This window comes from Coenobita brevimanus, chromosome 92 (genome assembly GCF_032717465.1).
Source record: "Coenobita brevimanus isolate Jiangsu-jjx chromosome 92, ASM3271746v2, whole genome shotgun sequence".
Lineage (NCBI taxonomy): Eukaryota > Metazoa > Arthropoda > Malacostraca > Decapoda > Coenobitidae > Coenobita > Coenobita brevimanus.
Genome location: NC_137045.1, coordinates 10,723,504 through 10,744,302, shown reverse-complemented (window position 1 = coordinate 10,744,302; position 20,799 = coordinate 10,723,504). Strand labels below are relative to the sequence as shown.

General features: G+C 41.2%; 1 protein-coding gene across 2 annotated transcripts in view; it reads right to left on the bottom strand.

Annotated features, from left to right (window-relative positions):
* LOC145412144 (SEC14-like protein 2) overlaps positions 1-17,834 on the bottom strand; it is a 56,281-nt gene extending 38,447 nt beyond the window's left edge. For both annotated transcript variants that reach the window (XM_080282076.1, XM_080282077.1), the window contains exon 1: positions 17,519-17,834. In XM_080282076.1, coding sequence (XP_080138202.1) covers positions 17,519-17,674 — 156 coding nt within the window. In that variant the 5' untranslated portion in view covers positions 17,675-17,834. The remainder of the gene's footprint in view (positions 1-17,518) is intronic.
* Positions 17,835-20,799: the final 2,965 nt, after the last annotated feature.

The window sequence follows — 20,799 nt, the reverse complement described above, 5'->3', positions numbered from 1 at the left end:
TAAAATTTAAAAAGGCGTCTTGGAACCGATAAGATGGATTACCGTTTCAAAGCCCCCACGCAACGAGAGAGAGTTCCCGAGATGAAACTAAAGCCATTGGGGATGACAAAAATAGTTAAAAATTGCATCCTCGTCGTGAATGGGTTACGGGAACAGCGTGAGAGACTACGTAACTATGGACAAGGCTGTCAGCGAGGGGTGACGTCAAACTGCTCTGGAACACGTAACTACCACAGCAACTACACATCCCGTACACGCGCTTTCACACACACCACATATTCCCTCCACAATTTTCCACATCCATTTTACAACCCGGCCACGCACATCCACATCCACCACAAATCCCGACCCCAATCTGCCACAGCCACCACACAACCCCTCCACACCATGACACGCAACCATCACACACCACAACAACAGCACCCATACTTTGTCACTATGCTCACCTAACCTAACATAACCTATCCTATCTTAACCTAACCTAAACTAACCAAAAACTAACCTATCTTCTATCCTAACCTATCTTATCCTATTCTAAACTAACTTACACTATCGCAAATTAACATATCCTAACCTAACCTATCCGAAACTATCCTAATTTAAACTATCCTATCCTATCCTATCCTAACTTCGAAACTAACCTAAACTCTCTTAACAACCTATCCTAACCTAGCCCAAACCAATCCATTCCTAACTTAACCTTCTAAATCACTCTTGCATTATGGATTGAAATTTCATGGACCATTTTCATCACGTAAGTTTCCTATTATGTGTCACGAGTGCAATTTTTTTTCTTTTACGAGTCAGACTCCTATGACTCGCTCGTAGCTGAATAAAATCGTCTGGAATGGAATATGTACTAGAACTGTGCCGACCATGAGACTGTTAAATAAGCAGGGAGAATACGATAACTCCCCATTTGACAGACAGGTGGGGGAGATTACACCTTATCATATACTGCCCTAGAAATAAATGCAGACAAAAATAAATCACGACACTCCTTCATCTTAGAAGAACTCCCTAATTTTTTGCTAGGGAACCGTTTAGCTATTTTGGCTGGGTAATGACTATGAAAATCTTTATCAAGTGGATATTTAAGCATTGTTCCTTCTCCTCCTCCTCCACCTCTTCCTCTTCCTCTTCCTCTTCCTCCTCCTCCTCCTCCTCCTCCTCCTCCTCTTGGGCTGTACACTTTTTCCTAATTTCATATGGTTTTATTTAACTCCGGAGATACTTCTCGAACTGAAGAGGTCAAGGTCATGGGGTATCGCCAGTTAAAGAAAAAAATCGTCAGACAGCAGGGAGATTAAAACACCTATTAAGCCCACATGCAGAAAGGGTTAAAGCTGGACATAACCGAGCGTCTAGGTTACCTTCGAACATTCTCTCTCTCTCTCTCTCTCTCTCTCTCTCTCTCTCTCTCTCTCTCTCTCTCTCTCTCTCTCTCTCTCTCTCGCTACCTACCTACCTATTTTTTTTTTCCTTTTTTTTTCACAAACCTAACAGCGGAAAGGATTAAGCGAAGACGCCTGACCTTAACAGTGAACTTTAAAAGTCGTCCTGAATTTCCGCCGGGGACAAAAAAATATACGAGAGAGAGAGAGAGAGAGAAAGTGAGACAGACAGACAACCTAATTACACCTATACACTTATGCAGCATTAAAAGTAGTCAGTATTTATGCCTATTATTTCCATTGTCTCATTTAAATTCCAGAACACTGTCTCAGCGTTGTATTTCTCCCACATGAAGCTGTATTTCTCGAAGTTTTTTTTCCAAGATTGGCCTACTGTTATTTATATGGAAAACAATGCGAAAATAGTAGTAGTAGTAGTAGTAGTAGTAATAACAGTAGTAGTAGTCATGATAATAATCAATAACAATAATAATAATAACAATATCCAGTCGGATTGAGCCGGTGAAGGTTTATATCCAAGAGATGGTTGAGGTTTATTACTCACGTAATGCCACTCAGGGATGAGTGAGGCTGGTCACTCTCATCTTAAATGTCAGGGCCAACTTGCCCAGCCCCGGGTTCCTACGCTCCTCATGCGGCGACATAGGACTGGATGATGGATGGATGGATGGATAATAATAATAATAATAATAATAATAATAATAATAATAATAATATAAAGAATAAAGATAAGAATAATAATAAGAAGAATATTTGCCTCAGACACTTGTATTTAGCTTAGGTCATATTAGAAATGGCTTTGGGAATTTCGTAAAGCCTCTTCCTAAGCGATTTATTCTTCACAATACACGTCAGTATCCTCTCCGACGTTACTGATGCAATCTATGTTGAAATAAAAATTATATAATTAGCATAAGAGGGAATGTGAAGTTGTATATTGCAAAATAAATCGTTAGGAAGGGGTGTTTTGGAGTCTGATGCCATCTGGAGGACCCTAAAAATCGCTGTGAAGGAATTACGGTGTGTGTGTGTGTGTGTGTGTGTGTGTGTGTGTGTGTGTGTGTGTGTGTGTGTGTGTGTGTGTGTGTGTGTGTGTGTGTGTGTGTGTGTGTGTGTGTGTGTGTGTGTGTGTGTGTGTGTGTGTGTGTGTGTGTGTGTGTACACCCCTAGACACAGTCATACGAAAAACATTTCACTCACTTTGTATTCTTTAAAGCAGGGTACGGTAATAAAAATGCCAGTTTCATCTCTCTCTCTCTCTCTCTCTCTCTCTCTCTCTCTCTCTGTACCCCAGCCCCTAATCCTTACACTCAGTCTCGACAAACCTCTTCTTATTCCACCCGTCCCAAGCTTTCACCTTTTCTATTCTCTCTCCCTTCCCCCCCCTCTCTCTCTCTCTCTCTCTCTCTCTCTCACACACACACACACACACACACACACACACACACACACACACACACACACACATCCACCCACCCATCCACCCAAACCCAGTTCAGACGATAAAGGAAGAGGAAATAAAGGGTAAGTACAGAGGGAGTAAAGATAGCTCAAGTAGGAAGTAAGGAGGAAGTGTGATGAAGCTTGTAACGCGACCCTACCCCCCCAGTACAAGTCTGCCTACAGGATGCATATCACCAGCCACAAGCGTGTTCAAGGTTAGCCATATATAGGCCTGGGCAGAATTCTCAATACATTTAGGACCATTCCCCTGTCGTAATTTATACATTTTTCTACAGAAAGAACTAGAGAAGGGAAGATTTTGTACTCTTAACCTTCCCTGCTCAAAACAGTCATAACCTGCAGTAATTTTTGCACCGTAACTAAAATTTAATTATGAAGTTGGAACAGGAAGCAGAGGAAGATTCGACAACTTCCCAGTCCTTCCTGCAAATCGCAACCTGAGTTCCGACGGAGATCTGATCGTAAATGCGTTTATGTATCCCTGTTGATGTTCTGCCTGCGTAAACCACCAGCTATTTCACCATCAAGAAAACTGTTCCTAACCCCGTCACTTACGAACGAACTTCCCTGGAACTTAAGAAAATCGGCTGGCGGTAGCAAGAAAAACTAGAAAGCACTAAGAAAGTGCATATCTCCACCAACACCAACATAATTTATGATTTATAAACCATGCTCAGTTCAACGTTGTTTGCGGATGTAATTAATTCTATGGTCTTACTCTGTCCTGTTACACAATCTCAGAGAGGGTGTACCTCCGCCGACGGTAACAGAATTTATGATTTATTCCTGCATTCAGATCTGGATCCACCTCAAAATCTGTTAAACTCTTCCTTAACCCACTGCCCACTTATCCACTAGCTTTCACTGAAATCCGATAACAACCTTTTTAGACATCTTGTGCACAGACACACAAAAGAAACAAACAAACAAACACGGGTAAATATAACCTCCAAGTTCGTTAATAACAATACACCACCAGATTCACTGGGTTAAAGATATACATGCCTTAGTCAAATACAGTACATCATGATCATCATCATCAGCAGCAGCAGCAGCAGCAGCCTCAGTAAGTCCTCACAGTAGCCTCAAGAGTCCTACCTCAAGACATGAACTGGGTAAGGGGTACCCAACCGGTGCATAAAAATTGAGTCAGTAGAAAATAAAAATAAAAGTTGATGCCATTGCGTATAGTGCTTGACGCGACGTGAGTCCGTGTAAATTTACAATGGTGTACCGTACTGAGAATGCGTACCCAAGGGTACCGATGCGTTGTTGTGAAAAAAAAAACGAGGAAGAGTTGCAACGAAGCCGCCTACCTACGCCAAGGAGGTTATGGCATTGCGTGGCGGGAAGCAGCGGGATGTTTTGGTGGTGGAGGTGCGGCAGGGTCAACGGGCAACAACCGTACCCAACCCACGACACGTTTGCCTCCTCCTCCTCCTCCCCCTCCTCCTCCTCTTTACCGCTACCTACCTTACACCCCACAGCCAGTTCGCTACCTGCTATTATATACCTTACCATCGTCTCTTCTACCATCATTATCTCTGCCTGTAATCTGGCCTACCACATTTTCGTGTATCTTCATCTGTGTCTGCGCGTACACTATTTTTTTTTTTAATAGTCCAACAGTGTCTCTTCTATCATATCTCTATCTATATATACCACTGTTAACCTAGCATCATTTCTTCTATCAGCTCTCTCTCTCTCTCTCTCTCTCTCTCTCTCTCTCTTTCCTCCTGGTCCATTACCCAGCCTACCACTACCATCATCTCTCTCTACCTGTACTTCCAGCAGCATTACCATTATCATCACTCCCGGTACTACCATCCCTCTGCCCAATACAGCTACCACTATCACAACAATTATCAGTGTAGGTCAAGAGCCTCCATCATGCCTCTCAATGTTTAAGGCATGTAATGATCAAGCTCTGGTTCCTCTCTTTCCTTTACTGAACCACCAAGAGCGTAGGTGTTCTGGGTTAGGTTACTTAATCCTGGTATTTAAGGAGGGTGGTCAGCCGCAAACACCCGACTGATATGTGAGCAATTAGGGCAGTTTATATTAAGTCACGTTGTTAGATTAAGTTAGGTTAGGTTTTTAGGTTAGATTACAGTAGGTTAGGTTAGGAATGGGAAGCGATTGGCTCTACTCGTTAAAAGCATCACTTTCATCAGTAGGGTACCAAAAATATAATCCTCACCACCATCATCACCATCATTATCATCAATATTTGTGTTGATAGCTAACATCAGTACCACCAGCATCACCACATAAGCTAGTCAGGATACCAGTACTATTTCTATCTCCCACGATTCCCACTTCTACAACACTACCAACACCAAACTTCACATTCTCCCTCTGCACAACTTCACCACTACTGCAAACACCACCACCAGCATCTCTTGTAACTTTCGACAAATGGTACTACAAATATGATCATCACGATGTCTGAAACCCTTCAAAAATACCTGAACTGTTTGTACCTTACGCAGTTCCAACACGATTTTCACAACTAAGCTACCCTCGCAATTTTTTTTCAGGCTGGTTCGGATTTTCGTTCTTTTGCAGCCAATTTCACACAGTTCGATAGCAGAATAAGGCAATACTACTGTTCTACGTCTTTTCCATAGCACTTCTTCGTGACTAGCATCATATTCTAATGCTACTCCACTGTTACAACTGAGAATTCACGATGGAAAGGGGTGTTTTAGGCCAACTTGGAACAAATGTGGTACCGGTATAGGCTACTGCAGTTCCTCTTCGAACTTCTCTAACTACCGTCCTACCTTCGCCATTCCGCCTCAGTTTTCTTTCCTACACTTACGCCTACCAGCACATAACAAATACGTGTGCTGATAAATAACGTTCGCTGTAGACTACTGTCACCCCTGAACTGTTGTGAACAAACATAAATGTGCTAATGTGGCGAAACTTACAATCATATCGGTAAATTCTGTTGACGATGAGTGTGTACCGATGTCTGTCTGTCTATTGCCTACGTATGTAAGTATGTATATATGTATGTAGCCTACATATGTATGTATGTAGTCTACGTATGTATGTATGTATGTATAACATATGTATGTATGTATGTAATATATGTATGTATGTATGCACATATCAAAACTCAGAACTCTGACGATGACTTTTAACGGAACGACTGGGGTCCAGACTGATGTCCTCTGAGAATGTTGTGACTCGCATAAAATGCCGATCAAATCGACGGTCCCAGCCTACCAAATCTCACTAATTCGCAGATTTCGTTAACACATGTTCCTTAGCGATTTAATCTGCACATTAAAACCCAATATCTTCTTTGTGTTTTGGTCACTATTGTGGTTTCGCCGCTACGCCCCCCGTCAGGGTCAGCGCCTGAAGGAGTACAGCACGTGAAGGAGCTTTTATTACCCCACACAGTTCAACCGCTACACGTTTTGGTTATCTACATCACCTAAGACATTAAGTCATCAACATCACCTAACATTTGGTAATTTAGTTTCGTTCACTTCAAGATTGCAGCTTGCAAACAATGTATCAGACAGTTACATGCAATTATGGCGGGTAATTAAAGGCAATTAAATTTTGAAATCTGCAAAATTGCAAGCTACATTATTTTCACCTCATTATGTTTCTCAGGCTGAATAAAATCGTCCATATAAAATCGTCTTGTGGCTGAAGTAAACAGTAAGACGTCATCGTCGTGAAAGGATTAAGGAATTTCTTAACCCCTCCAATCCCATGATTTTTTTTTCGTGATATCTTCAGACGATTTTCTTCAGCTCAGGGAAGGAAGTCGGCTAAGAAGGGGTTAACTAATGGAGTCTAACTCAGTCAGTACTGATGGTTTCTTCAGTTTGGGGAACCGACCGGTTGTGGAGAGTATACGAAAACTGTAGAATGAAGGATTAAGCTGAATAAAATTGTCCACATAAATTGTATATCCTACGCTAAACCCTAGTGTGTGTGTGTGTGTGTGTGTGTGTGTGTGTGTGTGTGTGTGTGTGTGTGTGTGTGTGTGTGTGTGTGTGTGTGTGTGTGTGTGTGTGTGTGTGTGTGTGTGTGTGTGTGTGTGTGTGTGTGTGTGTGTGTGTGTGTGTGTGTGTGTGTGTGTGTGTGTGTGTGTGTGTGTGTGTGTGTGTGTGTGTGTGTGTGTGTGTGTGTGTGTGTGTGTGTGTGTGTGTGTGTGTGTGTGTGTGTGTGTGTGTGTGTGTGTGTGTGTGTGTGTGTGTGTGTGTGTGTGTGTGTGTGTGTGTGTGTGTGTGTGTGTGTGTGTGTGTGTGTGTGTGTGTGTGTGTGTGTGTGTGTGTGTGTGTGTGTGTGTGTGTGTGTGTGTGTGTGTGTGTGTGTGTGTGTGTGTGTGTGTGTGTGTGTGTGTGTGTGTGTGTGTGTGTGTGTGTGTGTGTGTGTGTGTGTGTGTGTGTGTGTGTGTGTGTGTGTGTGTGTGTGTGTGTGTGTGTGTGTGTGTGTGTGTGTGTGTGTGTGTGTGTGTGTGTGTGTGTGTGTGTGTGTGTGTGTGTGTGTGTGTGTGTGTGTGTGTGTGTGTGTGTGTGTGTGTGTGTGTGTGTGTTGATATCTCAAGACGATTTTATTCAGCTCAGGAATGACTTGTAGTGATGAGGTTAATGAGGACTATTAATATCTCACCTATCTAATCTGTTGTCTCTCTTATACTGAATGAAATCGTTGAGGTAGCAAGAATTCATCACTAAACTGGCTTCCATAATATGAGAAGTCGCAGCAGCCCAGCTACCGGTACTCATAACAACCAAGAGTCTACCTACCTGTCAATCTACCCACCTATCAATGGTAGTCATCTGGCAATCATTATCATCATCATCATCATCATCATCATCATCATCATCAACACCACCACCATTATCATCACAATCATCATTATCATCCAGACTTATTATCCCACCCTAGGAATAAAACACAAGACACGTGATGGAAGAGGTCAAGTTCAATATATATAAAAAAAAAAAATCGTCCAGTCTTTGCTGAACTGAAACGAAAAATGCGTCACAGGCCCTAAAGGGTTAAAAATAGCGTATAACCTTCGGCTCAGGGGTAAAGAGACCCACTCGATCGGCTGCATTCCTGGGAAGGGGTGAGAAGTAGAGAGGATGGGGCGTGGGAGAGAGGTAGGGATGGGGGAAAGGACGCAGGTAAGATGGCAAAGGAGGGAGGAAGGAAGATACGGGCCGGAGGACTCGAGGACAGGTAAGATGAGGAAGGAGGAAGGGAAGAAGGCAGGGACATGGGGAGGACTCGAAAAGGGCAGGTAAGATGGAGGGAGGGAGGTTGACCGGGGGTGAGGGGAAAGGCGACAAACAAAAGGAATTGTAGATGGAGGAGGAGGTGGGAGACTGGATGGGATTGAGAAAGGATGAGGGCAAGAGGAAGACAAAGGGAGAGGGAGTACTAAGGAAGGGGAAGGAGGGGGGCAGGAAGGTAGGGAAAGGAGTAAATAGGAAGAGGGTTAGGGAGGCGGAAGGGAGAGAGGTACGAAGGGATGGGGGAGAGGGAGGCATTACAAAAGCAATGCAATACAAAAAAAGAAAGAAAATATAAAACATTCCCCACTTTCTTTTCTACTTTAGGCTTATCATTCTAACCACAACCTAAGAAACCCGCTGCATTCCTCAAGAGGGGAGGAGTAGGGAGGGGGTGGAGGGGGACTCACAGGGGTCAGACGAGAGACATGAGGTGCGAGTGTGCGGTAGTTATTAACGCTCCGAGGCTTAAGCTGCTGTAAATGTTTGTCTTCCCTCGTACTGCCATCAAGCACTTCATCATCAGATTAATGCTAATAGTAGCTACAGTGAAAAAGTATGACAACAAAACGATCTGTGAAAATAGTTAACTGTTTAAGAGCCTTCTTAAAAGCAAAAATTTGCTTCAGGCAAAGGTAAGGCAAGAAAACAAGAGCCCATCGTCCTCAACTGAGAACAAATTGTCCAATTTCAAAAGCTCACCAAGTGGGGAATCTAAAAGACTGAACTTACGAGTTTCGCAACTAAGTCGGCAGGAGAAGTACGGTACACTAAGTACCTTTTCAGCAAAATTCCAGACGCAGCCACACTGGGTCTCATTCCAGGGCCTTTTTTTTTTTTTTTAGTTCATTTCTGCACTTACTGCTGCCACAAATTTATTTGTTTGGGCTCCCCCGTACTGAAGAGGTTAGCTAGCCGATACCACTAACATTGCTATCCAAAGTCTAAGGAGGATGACGAGTACTATGTACCGGTATAATGGTTCAAAGAGGATGAGGTGCTACGATGCTTTCTATGCCACCTGGAATATGGACCACAGACTCTGGTACCATCTTCCAAGCTATCTCATGTCATCCCCTCCCCCATGTACTGTATACAATCCGTCCTTGCTCACACTTATACACCCCGCCTTCCCTCACATAAATTCCCCCTCCCTCACATACATCTCCTCCCTCCCTCATACCGGCCTCACAACCCACCCGGAACAAGAAAAATAAGGAAAGAAACACCACAAAAAAGGCATGGGTTACCGACATGCAGCCAGGTAATAATGTTTTATGCCCCATCGTTTCTTCCCGTGCTCTTGTGCAACCTGTCTTTCAACTCTGCTTAAAAACCGACACCACTAGTGCTACAATCCATGCTATAAACTCCTCTCTGTTCTCATGCAGAGTATCTTCTGCCAAACAATTTACAAATCTAAGTTACCAAAAACTAATAATATGTCCTGTATGTCCTTCAACAACTCTTAAAAACTAACGTCACTGGTTCTAAAAACCGCTGTGGCAATATTTTCCTCTGAGTTCTTCCTGCGTTTTTATCTTCCTGCATGCAACTGAAATCACCCATAAAAACTTATAACCTTTTCCCACTGAACCTTTACTTAAGCTTAAAAACTGACGTCACTGATGCTTTAATCTCCAGCATATATATTCATTTGCGCTCTTCGATAATCCACCTCGCCATATAGATTTTTTTTTTTTTTCAAAAACTTATAGCCTATATAAACTGTCTTTCACCTTGGCTTAGTCACTGCTGCTATAATCTCCAACATATATTCAGGTCTTTGGTAATTCATGTCATCAACCTTTCACGTCTCAAAAAAAACTGATGCGTAACTTGTCCGTCATCCAAACTTACAACGATGAGTCACTGCCATAATCTCCGACACGTATTCCTCTGGGTTCTTCGATAGTGTACCTCATTACCTTTCAAAGCCCTAAGCATCACCGAAGACATTATCCACAACATTAATTTCACACTGTTCTCCAGTAGTGCCTCATCCCCCTCCCTCCCTCCCCCCACTGTCGTAACTAAGGTGCCTCAGAAGTTTTATTCATTACAATATTATGCTCTTGAATATGGTGACGTATTGTGTGTGTGTGTGTGTGTGTGTGTGTGTGTGTGTGTGTGTGTGTGTGTGTGTGTGTGTGTGTGTGAGAGAGAGAGAGAGAGAGAGAGAGAGAGAGAGAGAGAGAGAGTTTGTGTTTTCAGACCATTTTATTCAGTTTAGGGAAAGAAATAAGGTTTGAAAAGAGTTAATGAAGACTGTTTCTAACCACGTTGGTACAAAATTAATTTCTCCAGAATAAAAACTGAATAAATACATAAAAAAGTCTGGGGGTAACAAGAATAAAAAAATAAATAAACGTAATCGATGTCACGGTATTAATCCGTTCAGTGCGCCCCTGTCCACGTTTGTCTGACTTCATCATCGTCGTCATCATCATCATCATCATCATTATCATCATCATCATCATCATCATCATGACAGATGTCTCGCGGTCTTTAATTCACAGCCTACACATATATAATCCCCTTAATCCAGTTACATGTCTTTTATTAATCTATTCTTGCTCTCTCCAGACGATTTTATTCAACTTATTAATACATACTCATTCAGTCCCAATCTGTATTTAAATTACATTCTTACAATCTCCAGACGATTTTATTCTGCTTCTTAATACATCCACTCACATCCTTCGACCTAATGATTTTCTTATTCTATCCTTGCTATCTTCAGACGATTTTATTAAGCTTAAGACGGACCTCTAGTAGTGAACAAGTCAAGCGGGTTTATTTAAATAAACTAACTGAGGAGCCATTTAATCCTTTTGCGAATTTTAACACCCCAACTATCGGTATATATTTTATTTTATTTTATTTTTATTGTTGTTACCGGCAGTTACATTATGATCACCTTGGCAATGGCTTCCTGGACCGAGATACGCTACGCAGACAAACGCGTGGTCGATACCCTGTCGTGACTCAAGACTTGCCTATGCAGGAAGGACAGAGGAAGTGCGATTTTCATGTGTCCTTTGTTCCCAGCGCAAAAATAAAAATTCTTGGTCACGAGGAGAATTATTAGCTATGGTTCTTTATTTATTTAGCGGTATTTATTTATTTATTATTGTAGGACGGACAAGGATACAAATCTTGGTTGCGAGAATTATCATGATTATTTATTTATTTATTTATTCATTTATTGCAGGAAGGACAAAGCAGCAGGCGGTACAAACTCACCATGTCTCTTCTTCCTGAAAAATTTTTGCCACGAAAAAGTGGTCAATAGCCTCCCACCACACCCCTTTCAAGCAGTATATATAAAAAAAAAAAAAAAAAAGTAAAACTTCATGACTGCTGGAGCCAACGATTTACTATCTATCTATCTATCTATTGCCAGACACCATAATCCCGTAAAGGGTGGCCATTTGACACTGAGTTAGTTGTTTTACAGGGAGGGGCACCAACCCTCCACCAACCCATTTGTTGACACGTAGGGAGCACGTATGGTTTGGTTATATGGTTACCACCCAGCGCTGTAAATGGTTTCTTGGCTTACAGGAAACCATTTGACTAGTCACTCAATGTAAAGCCACCTGTCAAGCAAAGAAAAGGAATAAGAAGTGACAGGAAAGATAGGAGAAATAGGAAGAGAGGAGGGCAGGCCCAGAAAAAGAATGATAAAACCTAAGGAAGTAGGCAGCACTACATCAAGTGAGTGGATGATGGTCGCCACCACCTACCACAACCAACGATTTACAATATGTTCAAAATTATGAGTGGCTTTGTCTCAATGTTTAAAAAAATATATATATCCAAGGAAGGAAGGAAGCAAAGAAGGATGGAAGGGAGAGGGAAGGGAAAAGGGAGAGGAAAGGGAGAAGGGAGGGGGAGGGGATTAGGAAGAGAGAATGGGGAAATAGGAGATGGAGAAAATGATGAAATAAGGGAGTGGGGGAGGGAGGGAAAAAGTGAGGAAATGTGTGTGTGTGTGTGTGTGTGTGTGTGTGTGTGTGTGTGTGAGAGAGAGAGAGAGAGAGAGAGAGAGAGAGAGAGAGAGGAAGGAAGGGAGAAATACACAAAATGCCTGAACAAACAAATCCAAGGATACACCAACAGTCAGAGGCAAAAATATAAACCCATATAAACGAAATCCAAGGACTGTAACAACAGTCAGAAGCAAAAAGTGCGTGGACCGTGACAGCATAAAATGAGCCTATGTTATGCCAACAATGAACCGCTACCACACAGGTGAGACTTGAGCATTAGCGTAAACAGGTATGCTCTTATATACGGTAAGCAACAACGGAAGTTACCTGCGAATGTATTTTTATGGCAGTTTTTTCCCCTCTTCATCGGGTAATTTTTCACCTTTTTTCTTTAAATGTCCGGGAAGGAAAAGTTGACTCTTGTCCATTACTTTTTTTTCGGTTTTTGTTTCGCTGTGCACTATGTAAGGTTCTGAGATAATTGCGTGTTGTGCATTTATTATTATTATTATTATTATTATTATTAATAGTAGTAGTAGTAGTAGTAATAGTAGTAGTATCATGCTTTCTGTTTCATTATTTCGTTGTTTAAGGAGTAAATTTTGCTCTTTTATTCATCTCAGAGAATGAAAAAAATCGTCTCATTCTCTCATGCTAATTAGCGTAAAAAAATAACCAAAGGTACAATCAGAGCCAAAAGTTCCCACCCACTATCCATTACTAATGTCCTGCTATTGTATGACATTATGAGATTTATACAGACAAGGAAATAAATAAGTTATTAACCGAAGTGCAGGTCAACTCTGGAACTGTCTCCCTCTGTATTTCCTACTGTCTATGACCTCCAGTCTTGTAAACGCAGTGTGTCCAGGCATCTTAAGTGAACGGATCTCGAATTTAGTTCTGTTATCTTTTTTCTTTTTCTTTGGGGAAACAATCTTGCGAGATTCTAGCCTTTGGTTCTTTCTTCCTTGCATTAAAAAAAAAAAAAAAAAAAAGGAAGTATACGTCAGTAGCCAAACAAACCTTGAATGAAAATATTGTATATAGTTTCAGTTCCGCGCTGAGCAGGCAAAGACCGAAATATTGACTAACCTCGACGCTTGAGTCAGTCGTTAATGAGTAGGGAGGAATTACTGACCGTGAGTGCCAATTACTCAAACTTCAATATCGTCTACCGTGACCCAGAAACTCGTGTTACAAAACTTAACCCGCATTACAAAATTCACCTTGGCACTATTACAAAAGCACACAGTCGGCAGATTATACATGACGGTATTGGATTTTTCTGCAATGTTAGCTGACAAACCGATATTGCAAAGTCTGCCTTGGAACCATGAAGAAAAACAGATTCATCGCACTATGTAACCACGATATTACAAAACTGACCTCTCTCTCTCTCTCTCTCTCTCTCTCTCTCTCTCTCTCTCTCTCTCTCTCTCTCTCTCCTATAAAAATAAGTATCGTACTCATCACACTCTGTAACCCCAGTACTGGGTGTTACAAAACTCTCTCTCTCTCTCTCTCTCTCTCTCTCTCTCTCTCTAACTTCAATCACGTGAGGTAGTTTTTTTTTTTTTTTTCATTCTTGCTCGCTCCAAACGAATTTATTCAGCTAAATATTTTTACGACCTTGAAAGGTTAGATATAGCCGTCATCATCACCACTACAGAGGGCCTTGCAAAGCTGAGTAAAATCGTCTGATGGTAGCAAGAAAAACAATGTCATGGTGGTAAATGGGTCGATTAGTCAAACTTCTACGTCATTTACCGGTATATATTTAAACATTTACTTATTTGCGATATTTATTTATTTTTATTTATATATTTATCTATTTACGGCAGTTATTTTTTCTATTATTTAGTTATTTAATAGCGGTATTTATTATTTTTTATATATTTACGGTATTGTTTATTTTTATTTACGCTATTTACTTATTTTTGCCAGCTAGCGTCCACGACGGCCGCAAGTCTCGGGTAGGCTTCTCGTCAGCCAAGGAGGCTCCCTAGCACCTATTCCTTAGCGATTTATTTTCGGAGACGACCGGTTAATACAAATCCGTACATTACTCATGAAGAGCATTGTGATGCTAGAACGATCTGAACAACACAAGACGATAAGAAGGTGTAAGAAGAAACAACATTGCTTAGGAAGAGGTGTTAGGAAACTTCGGACTTATAACCGCCAAAACTGTGACTAAATCCCGTCACTACAATGACGTACGTTTTTGTGTGCTACATCCATGCAATGTTATTCAGATTGGCAAAAATATCTCAAATCAAAGGGTCTCATTGAAAAAGTCTCTCGTTAAGATGAATTCGTATCTGGAGACAGCAAACATACTCTTTAAAAAATGTCATCGAACTGATGATGATTATGGATTGCTCTCCTCATAGGCTACGTGGCGCTCAAATGCTTATAAACTGAAGAGAATCATGAAATAACGCAAGAAAAAGAAAACATCAGATGAAAATAGCACATAACATTTATTTATCTACTTATTACTCCTATTTTAGCGTCACCATAAGTCTGGCGATACTGATATAGACTTTTTGTGCCTGCCATCACCAGACGATTAACTCAGTTCTGGAGAAACTTTTCAAGTCGGATTTACCTTCAATCAACTCCTCCAGTATCTACTAGTTTCATTAAAGAAAAAAAAAATCCCTCATTATACTCGTCTGTTTGCATCTTAAAAATGACAGGCGTAACAGACAGACAGACAGAATTACAGACAGTAAAGGGTACGTTCAGGTGTGCAGCACCTTCAATGGACAGCGAGAGGGGGGTTTATTTATTACCGGTAGCATTAAACTCAGAGAGAGAGAGAGAGAGAGAGAGAGAGAGAGAGAGAGAGAGAGATGGGGGTGAGGGGAATCAACAGCATACCACCTCCAACTCTCCTCTGGCCAGCCTCGTGACGGATCAGCCAACATTTCTCGAAACTAATGCGAAAGAATACTACGCACGGCACGCTCCCCTTGACCTTCAAGCTGCCAGAAAGAGAGAGGGAGAGAGAGAGGCGGGGATGGGATGCAAATGGACGAAAATCCTCATGTTAGACGTGAATAAACTATGACTTAATCTGTTCTCCCAGGAAAGACAATAACTGTGCATATTCCCTATATCTTGATCATCCTGCTACTTAAAGCATACGCACCGTACCGAACGTGGCAGGAACTGTCGTAAGTTACTTGGTTTATGTATTTATTTTTTATGGACAAGAGTGTAGTCTATAATATTTTTCCCTCATAAATATAGGCCTATATGAATTATGATGCGGATTTGGTCTTAAGTTTGTGAGCTCTATTATTATTATTATTATTATTATTTGGATACTGGACTTCGTAACACCTCTTCCCCTGTGATTTATATTCCATATGAAACCACAATTCACTTGTTATTTATAGCTCTTTAATATCAACACAGTCTGCCTTAATATCATACAAGATACTCCTACTTTTGCATGAGGGTTTTCACCATAGCATCCGTAGCCCCAAGGAAGGGGGTGCTAAAGACATATTTTGCGGGGAATTTTTGGGCCCCGAAGACTTTCTTATTCTTATTATTTTACGAGTGGACTTGTATATCGGCCTACTCAGTGTCTGACCCTAACTCATTATACTTAACTGCGCCCTATGTCCATCTTTACAGTTTCAACATGGTTACCTCCAGACGACTTTATTTAGGTGAAGGTCATAAAAGCTATACCGGGTAATTCATGATCGTTTACTTCCACTGAAAACAAGAAGGGGGTAAGGGAATCCAAATCCCTCACCCAACACTAGTGTCTAAGGCGAGGAGACTTTCAAAGGTGCTGGGAAAGAAATTTGAATGGCTGTAATGTTAAAAGTACTGCTGTGCTTATACTTCAATGGTCTGCGGAAATATTTGGCCTAGCATTCTCTTACAACGAAATACTCACTAAATCGGAAAATCTACAAGCAGTTGAACAGCTTTTGGCCACTCGATCAGCGTAGGCCTATTCTAAATACGCTGACCGTCGACAACAATTAGTATTTTCATGCCGTAATCTGAAATAAGTTGTAGGCCTATAGTCTGTACAACTTAGATATGCTACCATACATCACAAGGCGGCTCATGCTAAAGCAGTCAACTATAAAACACATTCCCAATATTCTACATCATATCATAAAGAAGCCAAGTTCACAGACAGTGTGTGTGTGCTTGCTTGAGCCAACCCTCCTACTCCACTTGGCACTGTCCCCAGAAATCTGGCAATTTTAGTGATTCGCTGCCTTAGCTCTGTCATAGCACTTTTCCCAAACTAATACCTTTCAAAATTACCATGGATTTAAATACATAACTCTCAACTGACTGTCACTGAAACCTCGACTGAGTCATTGCCTACCTCGACTGACTCCGTGTCGCTTAAGCCTCGACTGACTCTGTGTCAGTTCAAAACACCCAGCATCATTAAATTACGTTGAGATTAACATCTACCTTGGCAGACTCTCATCATGTTTACGCTAAGCCGTACAGTCCGGGGAGTGAGACTGAACTGGCAAATTTATTTCAGGCTATACGCGTGTTGCTGTTGCGCTAGTTCAAGGTTACGCTCTACTACCTGTACTCTACTTTTAGATCAGGAAATGCGTTTATTTATACTGGGTATATAAGTAATTTTTCACATTATTATTGTTAGTACAGACCACCTACCATATATTTCAGCCAATGAATTTTAAAACGCGCGGAAACTGGGACGAGTTGTAGGTTGCATGCGATCAATACAGAAGTGGCCATCCTGTGCACCAGGTTGCGCCTCCGCCCGCCAGTACAGTAGTTATCCCGATATTGGAACCATATGCTTCTACACTGCCAACACTGACAACTACGATACCGGTATACATTATCGGACAACACCAAAAACTACCTTATAAATCATTACCTACTGATATTACCCCACCGAAATTTTACAATACGCAGTCAACAATACACCTAGTCAACAATACTTAAAAAAAAAAAAAAAAATACTGTAATGAATACGATATGCTGGTAATCTAATGTAAAAAAAAAAAAAAAGTTACACAAAGCAATAGCGTATCCTTTATGACCTTTTTCCCTGTTAAGGAAGTAGATAATAACCTGTTCTACTTAATACGCAAATGTTAATTTATGTAAGTTACAATTCTTGTGCAACGAGCTTAATAACACATGATGTGAAAATTTGGTTTAGGCTAACTGTTGATCCAGACATTCCAACACTGCTATTGTCTGTCATGTGGCGATCACGGGATTAAGCCCTGGAAAGACAGTAATGAAGGTCGTACCAACCCTACCGTTTCACATACTGATTTAGTGATTTTCATCCCAGCCAGCTTCATCATGGGTTACTCTGAAACCAACTAACCTGTGAGAGAATTTCTTTCCTCTCTGGAGTTAGTTCCATGCCGCTGGGGTACTGGTGGGGGTCCTGGGAGGAGTCAGCAGCGGTACAAGAGTCCTGCTCGGTGGTAGAGGCTCCTCGGAATGACCCCCTCCACGACTCCCACCCGAAAAGCCTCATACTGGTCACTGATAACGGACTGATAATGTGGGAAGGCACTTAATCTTCCACTTGCCAATGAAGATGGTTAGAACTGATATCTTGGGCTTCCTCAAGACAGTTATCAAGCCAGAGTCCCTTTAACAGGCGTCGACAAAATAACAGGTATTGTATTCTTGTCCGATACCTCACGTTAGTCTTGTGCGAGAAGCTTTACAGGTTCCGATGCTGCAGGGGTATCTTAGGAGGGCGCTTGTATGACTACTTCCACTGACAGACAAACACGGTTTGGTGGTAAACATAAATGACACCTCCACACTCGCCGCGACACTAGTATTGCCACTACGCATTTATTCCCGCCATTATTGTTACAGCATTATACCTACACTTTCATATCTTACTTAAAGGATTAAGATAACATATAATTATCTCACATTACTGATAAATTGCCTGACATAATGTGGTCTGATTAAAGCCACCCATCTACCAATACTGATAACATGTGGAAACATCAAAGTCAACACTGCCAGACGTGTTGGGCTTCAGCCAATGACATTAAGAAATTACTTCAGTAACATGTCAACAGAATATGATATATTAATATAGTCCGAAAGCAAATAACCTATAAAGAAAAGTTTTATTTGGTAGCAAAAAGGGATTCGTTACTAATGTAGTAGTACGATACTTTTTCCGGAAGTCAATGTCACCTGAATCATGTGCATCAAAAATCGTATGAATATGCTGTTATAATGCTGTTACCAGTTGGCTATGATCAGGGTGGTATGTTTTGTTGATATAATGATTATATGTTCCAATACATTATTCATTCGGAGCAACTTTTCATTCTGAATTACTCGTATATCTATATAAGCTCGTATCCCTGATTTGGAGAGGCTGATTCCATGAGCAAAACATATGTGCTTAGTAGCCCTCCTTTAGTTTTATATTGACCTGAGGAGCTACCATTAATTAAGTAGTGACCTAAGGGACCTCTATTAGTGTATTGCAGTGACCAAGGGGGACCTCCATTCGCGTCGCTTAGTGACATACAGAAACTCGTGTAGTGGTTTATGGGCTTCCATTAGTGGTTTATAGTAATTTAAGTGACTTCCATTGGTATTATAGTGACCTAAGGGGTCTCGATCAGTAGAAGAGTCCTAAAGGGACCCCAGTGAGTGACCTGTAATGACCTATGAGGCCTCCATTAGTCTAATAGTGATGTAAGAGGCCTCCGGTAGCGTCTCGTAGTGACTTACGGTGTCTTTAATAGTCTAACCTTGGCTTAAGGTGCCTCCATTAGTCTTAGAGCGAACTAAGGGGCCTACGTTAGTGTCGTATAGTGACCCAAAGGGACCTTCATCAGTGTTCTAGTGACCTTATGTCTAACAGTGGCCTAGGGAGACTCTATTCGTGGGGCATAGGGACATAAGGGGCTTCCTGTAGAGCTTTATATTGATCAAAGGACCTCCATACTACCAGTGCAGAGGCGTGGTTATCTTTCTCCCTCCCCAGTACGTTCCTATACGTAATGTACAGTTAATTCATTGCTCAGTGAAATAGCATTTCGCTGTCAGTTAATTGCCATGTTGTTTAAAATGTAACTGAATTGTATTGAATATATAAATATCAGTGAATGCTGAACATTCCTAAACGGAGAAGTTTTGTCTATCTATTGCCAGACGCCATAATCCCTTACGGGGTGGCCATTTGACTCAGGGAGGGGCACTAACCCTCCACCAACCCACTTGACACGTAGGGAGCACGTGTTGTTTGGTTATATGATTACCACCCAGCGTTGTAAATGGTTTCTAGGCTCACAGGAAACCATTTGGCTTGTCACTCAATATAAAGCCACCTGTAACGGAAAGAAAAGGAATAAGAAGTGACAGGAAAGATAGGAGAAATAGGAAGAGAGGAGGGCAGGCACAGAAAAAGAATGATAAAGGCTAAGGAAGAGGTAGGCTGCACTACATCAAGTGAGTGGATGATGGTCGCCACCACCTACCACATTTTGTACTTTGGCGTATTTATTCAAAGGGAAATATGTTCATTCTTGTGAGGGGAGAGGGGAGATATTTTTAAGTAGAATAGCAAATGCGAAAGTGAAACAATCATTTGAGAATTTCTTCAAAATTAGGAGACTGCTGTCTCTTATGTGGTTAAGTCAACTGTTACCATATTTCATGGCTTGCACAACCAAGCCACAATATATATATATATATATATATATATATATATATATATATATATATATATATATATATATATATATATATATATATTACTGAGGCGAAGGTGCACTTGTCAGGTTGGTGATGATTGGCTGAATGCAACGTCCGAATAACATTTACTAACACAAATTTTACCCTCAGATATTTGTTGCCAATTAATAACGCTAACGAGTAAAGAGATTATGAAGTAATGTTGCATTCAGCCAATCATTACCAACCTGTCAAGTGCATCTTCGCCTCGATGGAAAAAAAAAATGAGTATAGTTCGTGTGAAGCTGCTCCCCTGACTCCAAATAACCGCAGTATTTCCAGGTTTATTTCTCAAATTGTAGCCATTTTGTTTGCTTCTGATATTCGGATAGGGAGGGGTAACGTTTAACGTGAAACATTGAAGGAGAGAAACCTGTTAAAATAAAAATTTTAGATTCCAGCTTTAAACCATGGATTATGATGGCATGTCCTTGTTATGGGGTTTCAGTTGAGTTGCGCTTTTTTTAGTTCATACGTCGTGGCGGGACAGGGTATACTATTGATGGCTTTCGTTCATCTCTCTCTCTCTCTCTCTCACGTCTGGCCTTACACAACAGCGGCAGCACCCACAGGCGCGGCACTCAACCAGGTTTACAAAAGTCCACGGTGAGACTACTCCACATTACACGTACTCGCTCTACTACACGACTGCAGTATAATTATTTCCTGTGACAGGTAAAAACAATACCCACGCGTTCTCTGCGTGTCCTGGAGGCGACTAAAAGGGCTTGCGGAAAGTTATTAACACAAAAGAGAAAAAAATAAATAAAAAGACAAAAATGAAAAAACGAAAGATAGGAACAGAAAAGTCATGGAAAAAAAAAAAAAAAAACGACTGGTACATTGATAATGAAGCTCGAGTGAATGCACTGTTGCAGCCGGCTT